General features: G+C 40.7%; 1 protein-coding gene across 1 annotated transcript in view; it reads right to left on the reverse strand.

The window, feature by feature from the left end:
• LOC137030191 (A disintegrin and metalloproteinase with thrombospondin motifs 16) overlaps nucleotides 1–16,634 on the reverse strand; it is a 100,376-nt gene that overhangs the window by 59,844 nt on the left and 23,898 nt on the right. Inside the window, exons 5-9 of the mRNA XM_067400378.1 lie at nucleotides 15,976–16,178; nucleotides 14,320–14,403; nucleotides 11,297–11,456; nucleotides 6,162–6,267; nucleotides 5,940–6,077 (exon numbers count right to left, since the gene is read on the reverse strand). Of these exons, the coding sequence (XP_067256479.1) occupies nucleotides 5,940–6,077; nucleotides 6,162–6,267; nucleotides 11,297–11,456; nucleotides 14,320–14,403; nucleotides 15,976–16,178 (691 nt within the window). The remainder of the gene's footprint in view (nucleotides 1–5,939; nucleotides 6,078–6,161; nucleotides 6,268–11,296; nucleotides 11,457–14,319; nucleotides 14,404–15,975; nucleotides 16,179–16,634) is intronic.

The raw sequence follows: 16,634 nt of genomic DNA on the forward strand, positions 1-16,634 counted from the left end.
CCGTCCCGGAGCAGCCCGAGCCCGCTGCCGTCCCGGAGCAGCCCGAGCCCGCTGCCGTCCCGGAGCAGCCCGAGCCCGCTGCCGTCCCGGAGCAGCCCGAGCCCGCTGCCGTCCCGGAGCAGCCCGAGCCCGCTGCCGTCCCGGAGCAGCCCGAGCCCGCTGCCGTCCCGGAGCAGCCCGAGCCCGCTGCCGTCCCGGAGCAGCCCGAGCCCGCTGCCGTCCCGGAGCAGCCCGAGCCCGCTGCAGTCCCGGAGCTGTCCGCTCTCCCTGATACGGCCATGGAGGCCGTCACCGAACTGCCCGCTCTGCCTGATACGGCCATGGAGGCCATCACCGAACTGCCCGCTCTGCCTGATACGGCCACAGAGCAGCCTTGGTCGGCCTTGCCACCACCGCCTGGACCATTCGCTCTACTGCTGCCGCTCAGGCCATCTGCCTTGCTGGCGCCACCCGAGCTCCTTGCCCATGAACCCGCCAATGCCTCCCTTGATTTCCCCAAGAACTTTTTTGGGGGGGGCAGTATACCTAGGGGTGGGGAGCTTGGGGGTGGGGACCCTGCCCAGCCACTGCTGCCACTGCTGTCACTGATGTCATTCATGGACTGTAGGCCACAAGGGCCATGCATGGACCCTGACCTGCCGTGGCTGCCCGAGCCGCCTGACCTGCCGTGGCTGCCCGAGCCACCTGACCCGCCGTGGCTTCCTGACACTCCTGACCTGCCGTGGCTGCCCGAGCCACCTGACCCACCGTGGTTACCGGAGTTCCTGGACCTGCATTGGGGACCCTGTTCCTATCTGCATGCAGGTCCCCAATGCACCCACCCACCCACCCTCCCTAGCTGTTCCTTTTACGCCGCGAGGACGCGCCTTCCGGGAGGGGGGCGTTATGTTATGATCACCGTCTGTTCCTGTCAGTTCCCGGACTACATTACCCATAATCCTCTCTGCCAATCACCTGCACTCACTCCATCAATCACTAATCACCACACCCAGCTGCAGTACATTAACAGGACTATAAAGGACTCACACCACCAGTTTGCGAAGTCTTGATTCCTAGTGACAATTCTGAGCGTTCCTTCTATCCTGTCTGCTTGTGTTTGATCTTGCCTGTTCCTGTTTCTTGACCTGTTGCTGCCTGTCCTGACCCTTGCCTGTTATACTGTTCTGTGAATGATATCCGCCTGTCCTGACCATTGCCTGCACCCCGATTACGATCCTGCCTGTCCCTTGCTGTTCTCGTCTGCTCCTGATTGACCCTGCCTGTACGACATTCTTAATAAAGCTTGCATTTGGATCTTACCATGACTCCCGCTTCGTTACAGCTGCCAAAAGGAGTCAGAATGTGCACAGGCTAATTCCGAGCTACAGGCAAAACAAGTGAAAAATGTCAATTTTGGTCAAAATTGAGGTTTTCACAAAAATCAGTTCATTAAGCCCTCATCTAGCGATCCCAATGCTCCACATAACAATTAAACATCTAAAAGTATCTTTATTTGTACTTTTTTTTTTTTTTTTTCTGAGGAGTTGCCTACCTTTCCTTTGACCATGAAAAATGCAGTTTTTCTCTGCTCGCTTCTCGACGACTGGCACTTCCTCTAAGCACAAGTTTGGTATTTTTGTAACAATAAGTTTGATATTGTTATTCCAACTTTGTAAATATTCATAATATTCATAGCCACTTCTCTGTGACATGAGCCTCAACCAATGAAATTTTCAAACTCATGCTGATGTAAACAAAATGATCTTACTCGCACTGACTGACAGATCCAAGCGCGCGCACAAAGACGCCGCGTTCACAGAATTACATTATTAAAAAAAATCTGTCTTGGCGAGTTTTCACGCAAACATTACCTGTTATGTCTTAAGTGAACGTTTAGATCTGTGTGGTACAGTAGCTTAATAGGCTGTCTACTTCATTCTGTTAATTGTGGAATCATGGGGGAAATAATAAAAAATTGAACATATATATATTTTTCCTATAGACATGGGTTTTGGCTTGGTTTGCGCCAAATTTGGTATTAACTGGGATTTTAAGGTTTTGGTTGCTAGGTGACTTTGTTTTGAAACCTTCAGAAAACTTTTTATCAAAAAATATTTTCTCAAAACTGACTCTATTGACTTGAAACAGGTGTAGCTCAGTCATTCCAACTATTCATTTTGAAGAATGTGAAAATAATAACACATTTTTGAATATTTGCTCATTGAGACTCTTTTTGCCAGCACGGGTCACATATATAAAATGAGTATAAGGAAAATAATACGAGTGCTTGCTTAATAGATAGTACCAAAAGCAGGGCAATTTTTGACTAGTTGAATAGTAAAAATTAGTAGTCAACTGAACGGTTTGTGTCAGTACAGATGTTGTTGTATCAGAACATTGCACTACAAAGTTGAAGTCCACTAAATCCATCTATCCCAGAATCCCTCTGTGTTTCAATGGACCCCGTGAAGGGAAACCCTGTCCTCCGGTCCTGCTTCCAATTATCTGGAGAAGGATCAATGCAGCAGCATCTGGCCCACAGAGGCAGGAATGTCAGTGTCAGATGAATCTGATTCAGTTCCTCATCACCACTCAGTTTTCCCAGTGTCACCTCTTTAAGTTTCCCCCCAGATTAAGGCGACCGACAGCTATGAGACAGACCTGCTCAAGCCAGACCCGGACAGACTCCCTTTCAAGCTCTGTTTTATTAGTGAGGAGAGTGATAAAAGCGGAGGGCTGTGACAGAGGGTCTGAAAGCAGATCAGGCTTTAGCTACTTGAAGATCTTGTGGTCTGCAGGCTGTATGTCGAGAGGCACATGGTGACGTAGGTGAGGCTGCTCATGAGGAATGAGAAACAGATGGGAAGACAGCTGACGGAGAGAGCATTGCCATATTTATCTACACCACGCTGCTGTTTTTGGGGTGTCGTGGGTGTGGAAAGAAAAATGAGGGATGATCATTCTGCAGTTTGTCGCCTTCAGAGGCCCAGAGAGTCCTGGAAAAGCTGTGGATCACAGGCAGACTCTGGCGACACTAATGCGACTGTCACGCTACAGGTTTTGGTACATATGAATTTGATTAACCATGCAGTCTGATTGGACCGGTTTGCAGCACTTACGGATGCTGAACTAAGTGAGAACTCAAACCATAAACTTTGGGGAGTCAGCAATAAAGCATCATGATCCCATTCATTTTTGATGCAGAGCTGGCGATACGAGTGGCAGTGACCATTTTTGACTGGATGTAGGCATGTCCAGCAATTTGAGAATGTTGAGAAAAGTTTTAACATTTGTACAAATAAAGGGCAACTACCAATGATGAAGTGAAGTCAATGGAGCTCACGTGATCAGTCTCCTGTCAGCGTTAGCGTATCAGCCAGCGTATGTCATTGGGGAAATAGAGTGCTGCGGTTATGTTGTATTTTTGTACGTCTACCCGGAAGTTAGCGTCACCCTGTATCCCCTGACAAAAACCCAATAGGATTTTTCCATTGACTATTGCAGAAAACAAGCTTTGCTTCCAACAAAAGTGTATGATTCTTAAAGGATTAGTTTACTTTAAAATGAAAATTACTCCAAGCTTTACTAACCCTCAAGCCATCCTAGGTGCATATGAGTTTCTTCTTTCTGATAAACACAATATCCTGATGTGTCCAAGCTTTATAATGGCAGTGAGCGGGGGCAACGAGTTTGAAGCTCAAGAAAGTGCATCCATCCATCATAAACACACTTCACACGGCTCCGGCGGGTAAATAAAGTCCTTCTGAAGTGAAGCGATGCGTTTATGTAAGAAAAATATCCATATTTACCATTATAAAGTAATATTTTTAGCTTCCGCCAGACAGCATTCTGTAGTTCAACTTATATAACTGACGCAACGTAAGTTGTATGTCTTTCCGTATTCGTAAGTTGAATACGGAAAGCGTAGGACGTAGTGTAAGCGTTTTGAACTGTGCGAGGCGTTACACTTTCTTCCTAAGTTGAATACGAAAGGCGGTCTAGTGGAAGTTTACTTTATAACTCGTATAACTACACAAACACATCGCTTCGCTCCAGAAGGCCTTAATAAACCCCCTGGAGCCGTGTGGAGTATGTTTATGAGGGATGGATGCACTTTCTTGAGCTACAAACTCATTGCCCCCGTTCACTGTCATTGCTTGGACGCGTCAGGATATTTATTAATATAACTCCGACTGTGTTCATCAGAAAGAAGAAAGTCACAAACACTTAGGATGGCTGGAAGGTGAGTAAATCTTGGGGTAATTTTCATTTTAAAGTGAACTGATGCTCTAAGGCTGTGACACACCAAGCCAACGGGCGGGCGGCCAACGTCGGGCCATCGTTGAGGATCTGTAAGCTCAGTTTTTGTGGTGTGTTCCACATCACTGGCACAAGTGAGACCACATCTGTGGAAATTGAGCCTATTGAATTGGCTAATCGGCTGTTCAGCTTTATAGCGAACCAGTGCATGAGAAGAAAAGCAAAAGTGATGAAAGCGGGCAAATGGCCATGACAAATGACAAAATATTTTCATAACGACATCGCCATCTGGAATGAAGAAAGTGATCAACATGATTCAGTAAGCAACAGTACGCTTTGTTTACATTTTGTATATTCACAGTTCGGTTGCCCTTTTTGAATGATGAATAAAGACTACTGCCACCTCCTGGTATGGAGAGCCATCTCCTCTCACACAGGAGCAAAATATATGTGCTAGCTGGTCATTGGATGTAGTCTTTGCAGTATGTTCAGGCAGAACCTTTTTGGCCCAGGCACACACGATGCAATGCGAGCCGACAACACAGTCGGCTTTCATCGCGACTAGTGTTTTGATGTGGGTTTGTAACTTAAGCTTCTGTTAACCACAGACCTTGTTTCAGGCATTTAACCAAAAAACCCATTAAAAAAAAAAATTATTTATTTCAGGATGATGGAACTGTACGTGCTAAAATGCTATGGTTTACAGGTTTGGCCTACAAAAAAACATTTTACATTTACATTTATGCATTTATCAGATGCTTTAATACAAAGCAACTTTCAAGACTTTAAACTTTTCAAGTTTATGCATTCCTTAGGAATCAAACCCATGACCTTGGTATTGCTAGCACCATGCTCTACTGTTTGAGCTACAGAAAGCATACTTTCCTGAACATCTTTTTTCAGTTTACTACATCTTAAGACTGACAGGAATCCAACTACAGTACAACTGTCAACCAATGCTGTGTGCAATGACTAGTTCAAAAATCCTGCATATGCAACCCCATTTCCTTTTTCACAAGAAGAGTTGCTGCAGGATAAGCTGCAGGAAACAGGTAAAGCAACTACAAGCATCTAAAAAACACCCGGCAGGGAATCCCTTTTCCCGCCGAGGCCTAGAACTACTGATTTCAGCTCACTGCCAAGGAGCTTCACCCAGATGAGCTCATCGTGATAACGAAAAACGAGACCGGTTCATTTGACATGTTGGTTAATTTAAGGGCAAGTGGTCAAGCTGATCGACTTTCACGAGCACAGACGTGGTTCTCAGACAGAAAGTGAAATTTAAAACCTGCTGGAGCTGCTTGCTTTTACATATCACAACCAAAACAGCACTACAAATACTACTTTTAAAAGATGAGGTTGGTGTCTAGACTCTCACTCGGCTCACGCTGGGTGATTCTGCATGGATGACTAATGGACAGGAGATGCTCAGTAAAGGGCACAGTTGTTAATATCTTTGCACTGCTTTTCTAATGCTACTTTGGGCTGCCAATGGGTAAAGCATGTGATTTTGGCATAGTCTTTCCATGTGACTGAAAGTTTTTTTTTTTACAGTTTCCACAACACTGTAGATCTTTTGATGAATTGTAAAAAAAAAAAAAAAAAAAAAACAGACTTATCATTAAAAAGTTAATGATACTGACATTCCAAACTGTTATTTGGCAAACAGATCCTAGATGTCAAAACGAGTCTTTACTCACCTTAGAAATCTGCTTAGATATTGTCGACTACAGGATGACCAGGAGAATAAACCATTATGTCCAGCCAAGGTAGGAGACATAATGTTTCCAACCGACTTCTTACACACATTGCCTTCGCCATCGTGGACCATTCCAAAGCTGTGGAAAACAAGGTTTTCATTGATCCAATACAACCGTATATGAGGGAATCTATCAGAGGTTAATTATAAATTTGACTCTTACTTGTGGCCAGATTCATGGGCGATAGTGAAGGCCAGACCAAGACCTGTATCTTCATTGATCGTGCAGCTGCGATACTTACTGCACATTCCACTGATCGGAGCAAAACCTGAAATTGAAACAATGAATGGATAGATGGATGAATGCAATATAAGACAAGCCAACATATTATGAAGTACTATGATAAAGGGAGCCTAAGAGCCAGCAAAAATAAATCTATACCTGATCATCTCATTTCGTCTGTGCATTTATTTGAAAAAAAAATATATATATATATATATATATATATATATATTGTGAAATATTATTGCAATTTAAAAGAACCGTTTTCTATTGCAATATATTGCAAAGCTGAATTTTCAGCATCATTACTCCAGTCTTCAGTGTCACATGATCCTTCAGAGATCATTCTAATATGCCGATTTGCTGCTCAAGAAACATTTCTGTTTATTATCAATGTTGAAAGAATTTGTGCTACTTCATATTTTTTGTGGAAACTGATCTTTTTTTCAGGATTCTTTGATAAATAGAACTTTTAAAAGAACAGCATTTATCTGAAATAGAAATCTTTTGTAACTTTATAAATGTCTTTAATGTGACTTTATTTTGCTTACTGACCCCAAACTTTTGAAAAGTAGTGTACATAATATACATTGCTCAGAAGAGAGAGGGCAAATAAGAGTGTGAAATGGCAAGTGACTGACCGAAGTAATCAGATCAAGATTGAGAGTGTATTTGTTTCACGACTGCCAGTTCAAGATAAAGATTAAATCCAGTTGTTTCGAGTAAGTCGCAGGAAATCTGAACAGATATATGAGTTACTTCAACCAGTATGAATCTGAAACACATTACATGCTAGACATTCTACAACTAGGAGTAGTATATTAACCGTAGAAGGCATAAAAAAATAGAAAGGCAACCTTACAAAATGCTTTGAACGATTCTATATGTGTTGCAATACGGGTCTGAGATCTAAGAGAACTGTATTTTATGACAAATTATGACTTTCTAACTCTTTAATACAAAACCTATGGAGATGAAGTCCAGTGTATGTTGGACCAAAGTCAAACCCCAAAAGGACCAAAGGAGTCAGAGTTATTTTCATTTGATTTAATCACTTAAAATATGTGCTGTTTTTTGACACATACGTACCGAGTGATAAAATACTTTCATGTATTGCACAAATGTGTCGTACCAGAACATGTTGTGATTTATTTGTGTCTTCCAGACATATTGAAAATCTTAACTGGGACGGAAAAAAAGGATTCTTATACTTGACTAAAAATGTCTTTCAGGACCCATTACAAGTGATTTATTTGTTTTTGTACTGTAAAAGGTCTAAATAAATTAGACAAAATTCATCATATGTACTCTTATATCTTTCAATATTTCTTGCTCTCAAGAAACTGCCATGTGCAGAAATGAAGCATGAGGCTAATTCATGTTGCATACAGTGGTTTTCTCAGACTAGCAGTACGGTATCTAAAGAGTGTACGGTAGTAACAAAGGTTCAGCGTCGCTCTTTAATCTTCCAGTCCGTGACCTACGGGGGACGTGAAATCTCCCATGACCCCTTCACCTCCAAGCGTGAGCTGTGCGAGCCGCAGTCTGCGCTCAAGTGTTAATCATTGACACTCCACAAATGTTGTGTTCTCAGCACCCTTTGAACTGCGGCCTTGCATTTGAGGGGCATGGCTAGCTTTGCTAATGGGGTTAGGGGTTAGCGGGGAGAGATTCTTTTATGTGGCACAGGGTGGAGAACACAGCTTGAGATCTCTTAGGAAACAGGTTATTAGAGAAAAAGGTTGTTACTGTACCTCTAATAATTTGGCAGTTTAGCAGTAGCTTAAGTGATGACTAAGCACAGTCATCACCAAACAAAAAGTATATATTAGGTCATTAATCTTAAATGTCACACCACACCTATGATTTCTTACTCTTTTGTACAGGATTACAATAAAACCTGGCATCAACTTAAAAGTGCACTTTTTGTCTTATTCTGTCACATAACGATGTAAATAAAGCATAAGTGAAGGTTTTCAGTTTCTGATGCCCATGTATAATGTGTTATTTACTATCAGCCATAATTAATTTAAACACTGAGCAAAAGTGTCCATTAATAGGCCCGCTAGCTACTTACATATAAGACTAGTATTGGGTAGGGTTGGGAGTTGGGAATTGACCTCCCAGCTCAATATTACAACAATATTTAGCTGCCGATTCAATGTTTTGTTTATTTGTTTGTTTGTTTGTTTTTAGCATTTTACACATTTTGGTTCTCAATGTCCAAGATGTTGATGTCTGTTTAACTACTACTACTACTATTTAATATCTTTTAAAAATGCAATTGTAATTTATTTTATAGACTTTTATTCGACATTTACATTTAAGCATTTGGCAGTGACTTACAGTGTATTCAAGGTATAGATTTCATCCTACGGTCTCTGGGAATCGAACCCATGACCCTGGTGTTGCTAGTACCATGCACTACCATTTGAACTAAAGGAACGCTGTGTTTTAACATATGTTTTGTCCTATCTGTTTACAATCTCTTAACCCTCTTCAGTCTTCTTCAGTCAAAAAAGACGTTTTGAAATTTCCAATGTTTTTTTTTGCTTCATCAAAATGGGATGACAATTGTTGACTTTTTTCGCACTGTGTAAACACACAAAAAAAAGCATGGACATGATTCAGATATATTAAAGGTGCCCAAGAACGTTCTTTCACAAGATATAAGTCTAAGGTGTCTCCTGAATGTGTCTGAAGTTTCATCTCAAAATACCCCATAGATTTTTTTTAATTAATTTTTTTAACTGCCTATTTTGGGGCACCATTAACAATGCACCGATTTACACTCGGCGCCGCCCTTTTAAGACGCGTGCTTCCTGCCACACGAGCTGTCGACTATATCACAGCACATTTACAAAGTTCACACAGCTAATATAACCCTCAAATGGATCTTTACAAGATGTTCGTCATGCATGCTGCATGCATGCTTCGAATTATGTGAGTAAAGTATTTATTTGGATGTTAAAAGTTTTATTCTGAGTGAATTTGAGGCTGTCCTCCATGGCTAACGGCTATAGCTACACTGTTGGAGAGATTTATAAAGAATGAAGTTGTGTTTATGCATTAAACAGAAGTGTTTAAAAAATTAAAATAGCGACGGCTCTTGTCTCCGTGAATACAGTAAGAAACGATGATAACTTTAACCTCATTTAACAGTACATTAGCAACATGCTAACAAAACATTTAGAAAGACAATTTACAAATATCAGTAAAAATATCATGCTATCATGGATTATGTCAGTTATTATTACTCCATCTGCCATTTTTCACTGTTGTTCTTGCTTACCTAGTCTGATGATTTGGCTGTGTGCAGCTCCAGACGTTAATACTGGCTGCCCTTGTCTAATGCCTTTCATAATGTTGGGAACATGGGCTGGCATATGCAAATATTGGGGGCGTACACCCCGACTGTTACATAACAGTCAGTGTTATGTTGAGATTCGCCTGTTCTTCGGAGGTCGTTTAAACAAATGAGATTTATATAAGAAGGAGGAAACAATGGAGTTTGAGACTCACTGTATGTCATTTCCATGTACTGAACTCTTGTTATTCAACTATGCCAAGATAAATTCATTTTTTGAATCTAGGGCACCTTTAAAGGGTCGGGGGAAAAAAAGTCACACTTGGCTCCTTCGCTGTCAAAAGGACCAACATTAATGGGAAATACGAAAAATACTAAAACTTTTGGTGGTACAAACTACAAATCAGCCACTGTGCAGAAAAAAAAAAGTGCACAGCAATGAAGGGGTGACACTTTAAAATATCAAGAGTGCAAAATAGACATATCCACCCCCAAACCCCCTCTGTCCACACATATGAACCAGCTCGACTATAACAACAAGTTTTTGCAAATGTGTGAAATAAAATCAATAATTCAGCCACAAAGCAGTAAAAAATTAACAGCAAGGAAGAGGTTACACTCTAAAACATCGAGAGTACAAAACAGACACACCCACTGAAACACAAACTCACTTACACACATGCAGAGACACAAACAAAACACTATTATACACACATATATATATATATATATATATATATATATATATATATATATATATATGTATATGTGTGTGTGTGTGTGTGTGTGTGTGTGTGTGTGTGTGTGTGTGTGTGTGTGTGTGTGTGTGTGTGTGTGTGTGTGTGTGTGTTAATAAATATAAATATATATGTTAATAAAGCCTATTGGTCAGTGTTAGAGGAGCTCAGCTTAGCCTGACAGTTAGCTTGCCCCGGACCAGGCTAGTTTCCCAGCATAAGTTGCCAGAGTAACTGAGTTTGAACTAATTTAAGTTTGTTTTATGAAACGGAATTCACTGACAAGTCTGACTAAGTAAAATAAGCCTGGCTTGTTTTCTAATCTTGTTTTATGAAACAGCCCTCTGAGCACTGGTTTTTGTTTTCTAGTTTTGACTGGACTGGTTACTTGTGTTTTGACCCTTTGCCTAGCTGTGACCATGATTCTGGATTTTTATATTTAATTGCACTTGGATCTGAACTAAAGTCTCAAAGCTTCCGTAACAGTTACACCATGGCATTACATACCTTTTTCTTTCTTTTTTTTTTTTTTACTCCCACCAGATGGCTCTAATCCACCTTCAAAAAATTGGATTTTAAATCCCTTATCTCTATTTTAACATGGAATACTGCTTTACTTGAAAAATAAATTAAAAATATATTAGAAAAAAAAGTGTATTTTCAATGGGGAAAAATAGCTAATAAAATCTGTATAAATATTGCATAGTATCATAAAATACCCTCAATTTCTAATCAAAAAATATTGAACAAAAATCTATTACATTGGTTTTCCTGAAAAACAAAAGTGTTACATTTCAAGGCTTTGGTCACTTTTGACTGCGAAGGAACCAAGTGTGACCCCTAAACAAAGAAGACAGACAAATTTCGTAAAGGTGAACACCTCGAACATGTATCAAGACACGCGTTTAAAAGTTGAACTTCTCTTAACATGGCATCGTAAAAACAAGCACTCATACATGAGATGTTGCAAAAGAGATGGCTGTCAAAGACGTCCTTCTAGCACATGTTAGATCAGCAGATGTCATCCTTACCTAGAGTGTCACACGGTTCATTCTTCCAGGAGCAGATATCCAGACCGGTTAGCAGGATGGCATGATCATGACGACGACCTTCTCGCCCGGCCAAACCTGACTGCCACTGGCAGAAACTGTTCAGAGTGTGGTCAGCATGATGGTTAATCACTAGTCCATCCTGAGAAAGTAAAGCATAGAATGAATAACAGTAGAGCGAAGTAGAGGATGAGACAATCATATGCCACAAGCAGTGTTGGGTGTAATGCATTACTAAGTAATTAATTACTAGGTGCGTCCCAATTCGCGTACTTATGCACTATTCTATGACGTTTTTAAGTATAAATAGTGTGAGTAGTGTGTTCACACTGAAATTCCAAAAAGAAAAAGTACACTTTAAATACCCGGATGATGCACTACATTAACGGAAAAAACGAAGTGTGGAACGTTGGACACTTTGTGCACTCAACTGTCGCAGCTTTAATTATGTAGTTGAGTGGGAGAGGGTATCAATCTCCGATGTTAAATAACAAAATAACCTTATACAATTCACGCACTACATGGATGAATGCATAGTGCACAAGTACATAGTGTATAAGTGCATAGTATATAGTGCAACATTTGGGACGCAACTACTGTAATTTAATTACTTTTCCATTGAAAAAGTAAAGTAAGGGATTTTTACTTTACTTTTTTTTTTTTTATTATTTAATTACAGTTACTTGTGATGTAATAACATTAAAGGTGCAACATGTAATATTTTTGCAGTAAAATATCCAAAATCCATTAGGCCAGTGTTATATGTTTTGTTCAGTTGAGTACTTACAATATCCCAAATGTTTGCAACTATTTGTAAATCGTGAGAAAATTGCAATTTTATCCAAGGCTCTGGGATGTGTGAGGAGTCGTCTGTCAATCGATTCATACCCGCGTTACCCTCGGTTTCCGGCTTTATTTTGTAGAAACCATGGAAACACCAAAAACGCTTTAATATATTACATGTTTTAATAGACAAGGGAACAACTGTTTTGATATATTTATAGACAGAAAATTAATTATTGTTATATAGCTCAATACGTTTAGTCATTGTTTAAATCTAATTTTCTTGATTTTTTTTGCGAGTACCATGCTTCACCATGCCTCAGAGAAAAACACTATTTTGTGAAGTAGCTAACATAGCATAATCAGATGCAGCTTTAATTTTAGTAACAGTAATACAGAATTTTCTCCATCATACAATACGTTTTAAAATTAATTGCATGCCATTTATCAACACAAGCCATCCAGCATTTAATATGATATTCTAAAATCGATCTATCTTACTGCAGTGTGTAACAGTGTCTCACAGCAGCCGCAGAGCGAACGCACAGAGTAACGTTATAACATAATTTTCAACACACTCAAATGTATCTAATATGATAAACAGAGCTGGGTTACTTCATACTCGGAGCAGAAAAGCGGAAGCGGCGCTGGTGATTGTGTCATAATAAAAGTCCTGCTGCTCGTAAGGCGTGTGTTGATCAATAGCTCCAGCTCCTCGTTCAGCTCCACAACACTCAGTCCTGCTCTGCTTCATACTACAGTAATGTCAATAATCGCATTCATGAACATGATTTCTTCCCGAGTCCTATCCCTATTCTTTTGCACCATCCGCTGAGGTGAAAACCACGTTTCAAGATTCTGCGCTCATACTTGGCATCATCAAGCTACGCCTTTGTTTTGAATAGGCCTCTAGTGACCTCTAGCAGCAGAAAATCCTGCCTATTGTACCTTTAAATACTGTATAGTCTATAGAACAATTCCATATAAAACATTTTTTTCCAAACATTTCATGTCCAATGCAACATTGACCACCAGGCGAACGCTATGAGTGCATGTTAGAAATCAGAAATGGTGAGAGAATATTATGCTTGGTACATTTTTCGTCTTCAAACCAAACTTGGGTCTTCAGCCAACAAAGTTTGAATCCCGTTTGGCTAGCGTGCTTCCCATAATGTTTACAAATTAGGTCAGCAGGCAGACTTTTGTGGCTTTTCAAACACGTTCGCACTACGAAATCAATCCCGACGAATGTGTTTTAGACTACCTCTGGAAGTGGTCGAAGCTCAATACGTTTAACACCCCGTTTACAACTGTATTTAGCATCGTCCACTTGTGATCCGAACGACCAAAATACATCTTAATACCAGGTGTAAAAAGGGCCTAAACATATCATTGTTTTCTAATACCTCCGTTTTCACAATCCATGCTACAACGCGAAAACAGCATTTTTAATTTTATCCCTTTGGACAAACATCTTCAAAATTTCAGTTTTCAAAGGACAAAAACAAAGTCTCAATGTGGACAGAAGGCCAAAACAGAGAAAAAGATGCGTTTTCAAATGTACCCAGATTAGTGTAAATGAAGCCTATCTCAAACGGCTTATCAAGCCCTGGGCAGAACAATTACCCGCTGCCTCTGCTGACCCCACCTCAGTAAATGAGTCTATAGGTAATTAGCCCCTCATCACTGATCCTGAGTGACTGCTGCTAATTACTCCAATCAAAAGCAGGATGAGGGTAATTTTCTGCATTCCTTGACTGGTGGCTAACGTGAACTTCATTAACATTAGCACAGGTGTATCAGTAACAGAGCCCTTCAGCCGTTTGCTGGCTCACTTTCCCACAGACATGTCCCTCGTCTGGCTGGAATCCAATGGAATGCTGTGTATCCAATTAAACTGTCATCATAAAAACGAGACCTGTTCAGATGGAGCGTCTCAAAGAGAGTGAAGGAGACAAGCCTCTCAAGGACAATAAAATCCACCTTCTGAAGCTATGTTTCATTCGGCTTCAAAGCTCTGTGTTATCTAAACCTCTCATGGTCCATGACGTCAATCGCCTCCAGTGGGCTTTAACTCTCAATCATTTTACAAAAATACACTTGTTTTTGGTGTGATATATTCATTTGAACACACATTATCAATGCAATAGAGCCAAGATCTTTTACTCGGTTTTCAAAAATCTCTACTCCAATACAATTCATAGCACCTTTATTAAACTCACCTGGTCTTCATCCAGCAGTATTAGTCCAACAATTACAACATTGATGTCACCGCCAATCGTGCCATCTTTGAAGAGTGTTGAGACCTTTTTGGAGAAAAGCAACAATGCAGAACAATCAGCATTAGGCTACAGGATGGTGCATCAATATGGAGGCATCTAAACTCAGTTTGACTTCCTTGAATAGAGCAATAAGAAGCTTCTCTTTGGAAAAATTCTTCAAAGCATCACCTCTCTGGAGGCATACCACATGTACTTAAGGGAATCCCTAATCCCACATTTCACTGGGCTTTGAAACAGAGCTGAAGACACAGTCCCTGAGATGGTTTAAAGTGCTCAGGTATCATAAGTACAAACACTTAGTTCCCAATACAAGGTCTTTCATTTCTGCTGTTTTGTCTTGCTTTTCGTTGACACCAACAAAAGAGGTGTCCCGTTTAGTTTCATGTACAGTATCAGTATTTCACTGATCTTATGTAAACCACTTTTAAAACACTTTCACAAAGTCTGAGTTTGATAGATATGTTCACAGCACGTAACATGATCCTATTTGAAGTACCCTACAAGATTTTTTTCATGTGTGCTTACATTTTTCACTTCGCTCACCCCAAAGAACTCACTTTGACTTTTAGCATCATTAACTAGTCCATTTGGTCAACCAGATATGCCACAATGAAGTGAAAACACATGCTTTGACCTCAGCTTGACATAATTTTCCATGTAATGAAAACATAGAGAGCTGGATGGATGGATGGATGGATGGATGGATGGATGGATGGATGGATGGATGGATGGATGGATGGATGGATGGATGGATGGATGGATGGATGGATGGATGGATGGATGGATGGATGGATGGAAGCGTGCATGGAATGGATGGATGGAATTAATGGATGAATAGGTGCATGGAGGGATGGATGCTTGGATGGATGGAAGCATGCATGGGATGGATGGATGGATGGATGGATGGATGGATGGATGGATGGATGGATGGATGGATGGATGGATGGATGGAAGTGTGCATGGAATGGATGGATGGAATTAATGGATGAATAGGTGCATGGAGGGATGGATGCATGGATGGATGGAAGCATGCATGGGATGGATGGATGGATGGAAGCGTGCATGGAATGGATGGATGGAATTAATGGATGAATAGGTGCATGGAGGGATGGATGCATGGATGGATGGAAGCATGCATGGGATGGATGGATGGATTGGTGCATGGATGGATGGATGCATGTAATGGATGGATAGATGAATGAATGGATGCATGCATGCAAAGGACGGATGGATTGGTGCATGGATGGATGGATGGATGGATTTGTGCATGGAGGAATGAATGAATGAATGAATGAATGAATGAATGAATGAATGAATGAATGAATGAATGAATGAATTAATGAATGGATGGATGGATGGATGGATGGAAGCATGCATGGAATGGATAGATGGACGGATGCACGGAGGGATGGATGGATACATGGATGAATAATGGATGCATGCATGCAAGGGATGGATGGATTGGTGCATGGAAGGATGGATGCATGGATGGATGGATGAATGAATGGATCCATGGATGAATGGATGGATGTATGGATGTATGGATTGATGCATGTAATGGATTGATGGATGCATGGATTGACAGATAAATCTTACCATGTTAAGAACAGTAAGGACATATGTGGTTATATTCTCATGGCCATGATTGTCCATCATGTTGCGGTCGACCACCACCAGAGTCTCCACATTCAGTTTCTGGTGCGGATGAGGTTTAAATGTAGCGGCTCGCTTCCCTCGGGGCATGAACTTATATTCATCCGGAAAAATATAGATATCTTCCTCAGGAGGTTTAGGCATATCTGAAACACAGGACCAAGACAATATCAACACTAGGTCACACATTCAATGCTGGTTCCCGAAGGAAAATGAATTACTAGTTCAGCAAAAAGCTGAATCTGTGTCTGGAAAATTCAGGCCCATACGAGACATTAATGCACGCCATGTGTGTCAAAATGTATTAGCTGTTACCTCACATCCCACATAAGATTTGGTTACTCGGTTTGTAAAATATTACTCAGGGTTCAAATGCAGTGTGAGGATGTGGTGTTTGTTTAGAGTAGGTGAAGATAATTCATCCCTGACCAAACACAATACAGGTGTGATGATGTCATGAAAACATGTTCAAGCTGACCCTTGAACAGCCGTGACCTCTTTACATACGACTGTTGTCTAAAATACACCTCCTCCCCTCCTAATGAACGTCTTTGACAATCCAGTCACCAGACTTGAACCATGTAATGGAAAGCAACTGTGTT

Source organism: Chanodichthys erythropterus, chromosome 2 (assembly GCF_024489055.1).
Source record: "Chanodichthys erythropterus isolate Z2021 chromosome 2, ASM2448905v1, whole genome shotgun sequence".
Taxonomy (NCBI): domain Eukaryota; kingdom Metazoa; phylum Chordata; class Actinopteri; order Cypriniformes; family Xenocyprididae; genus Chanodichthys; species Chanodichthys erythropterus.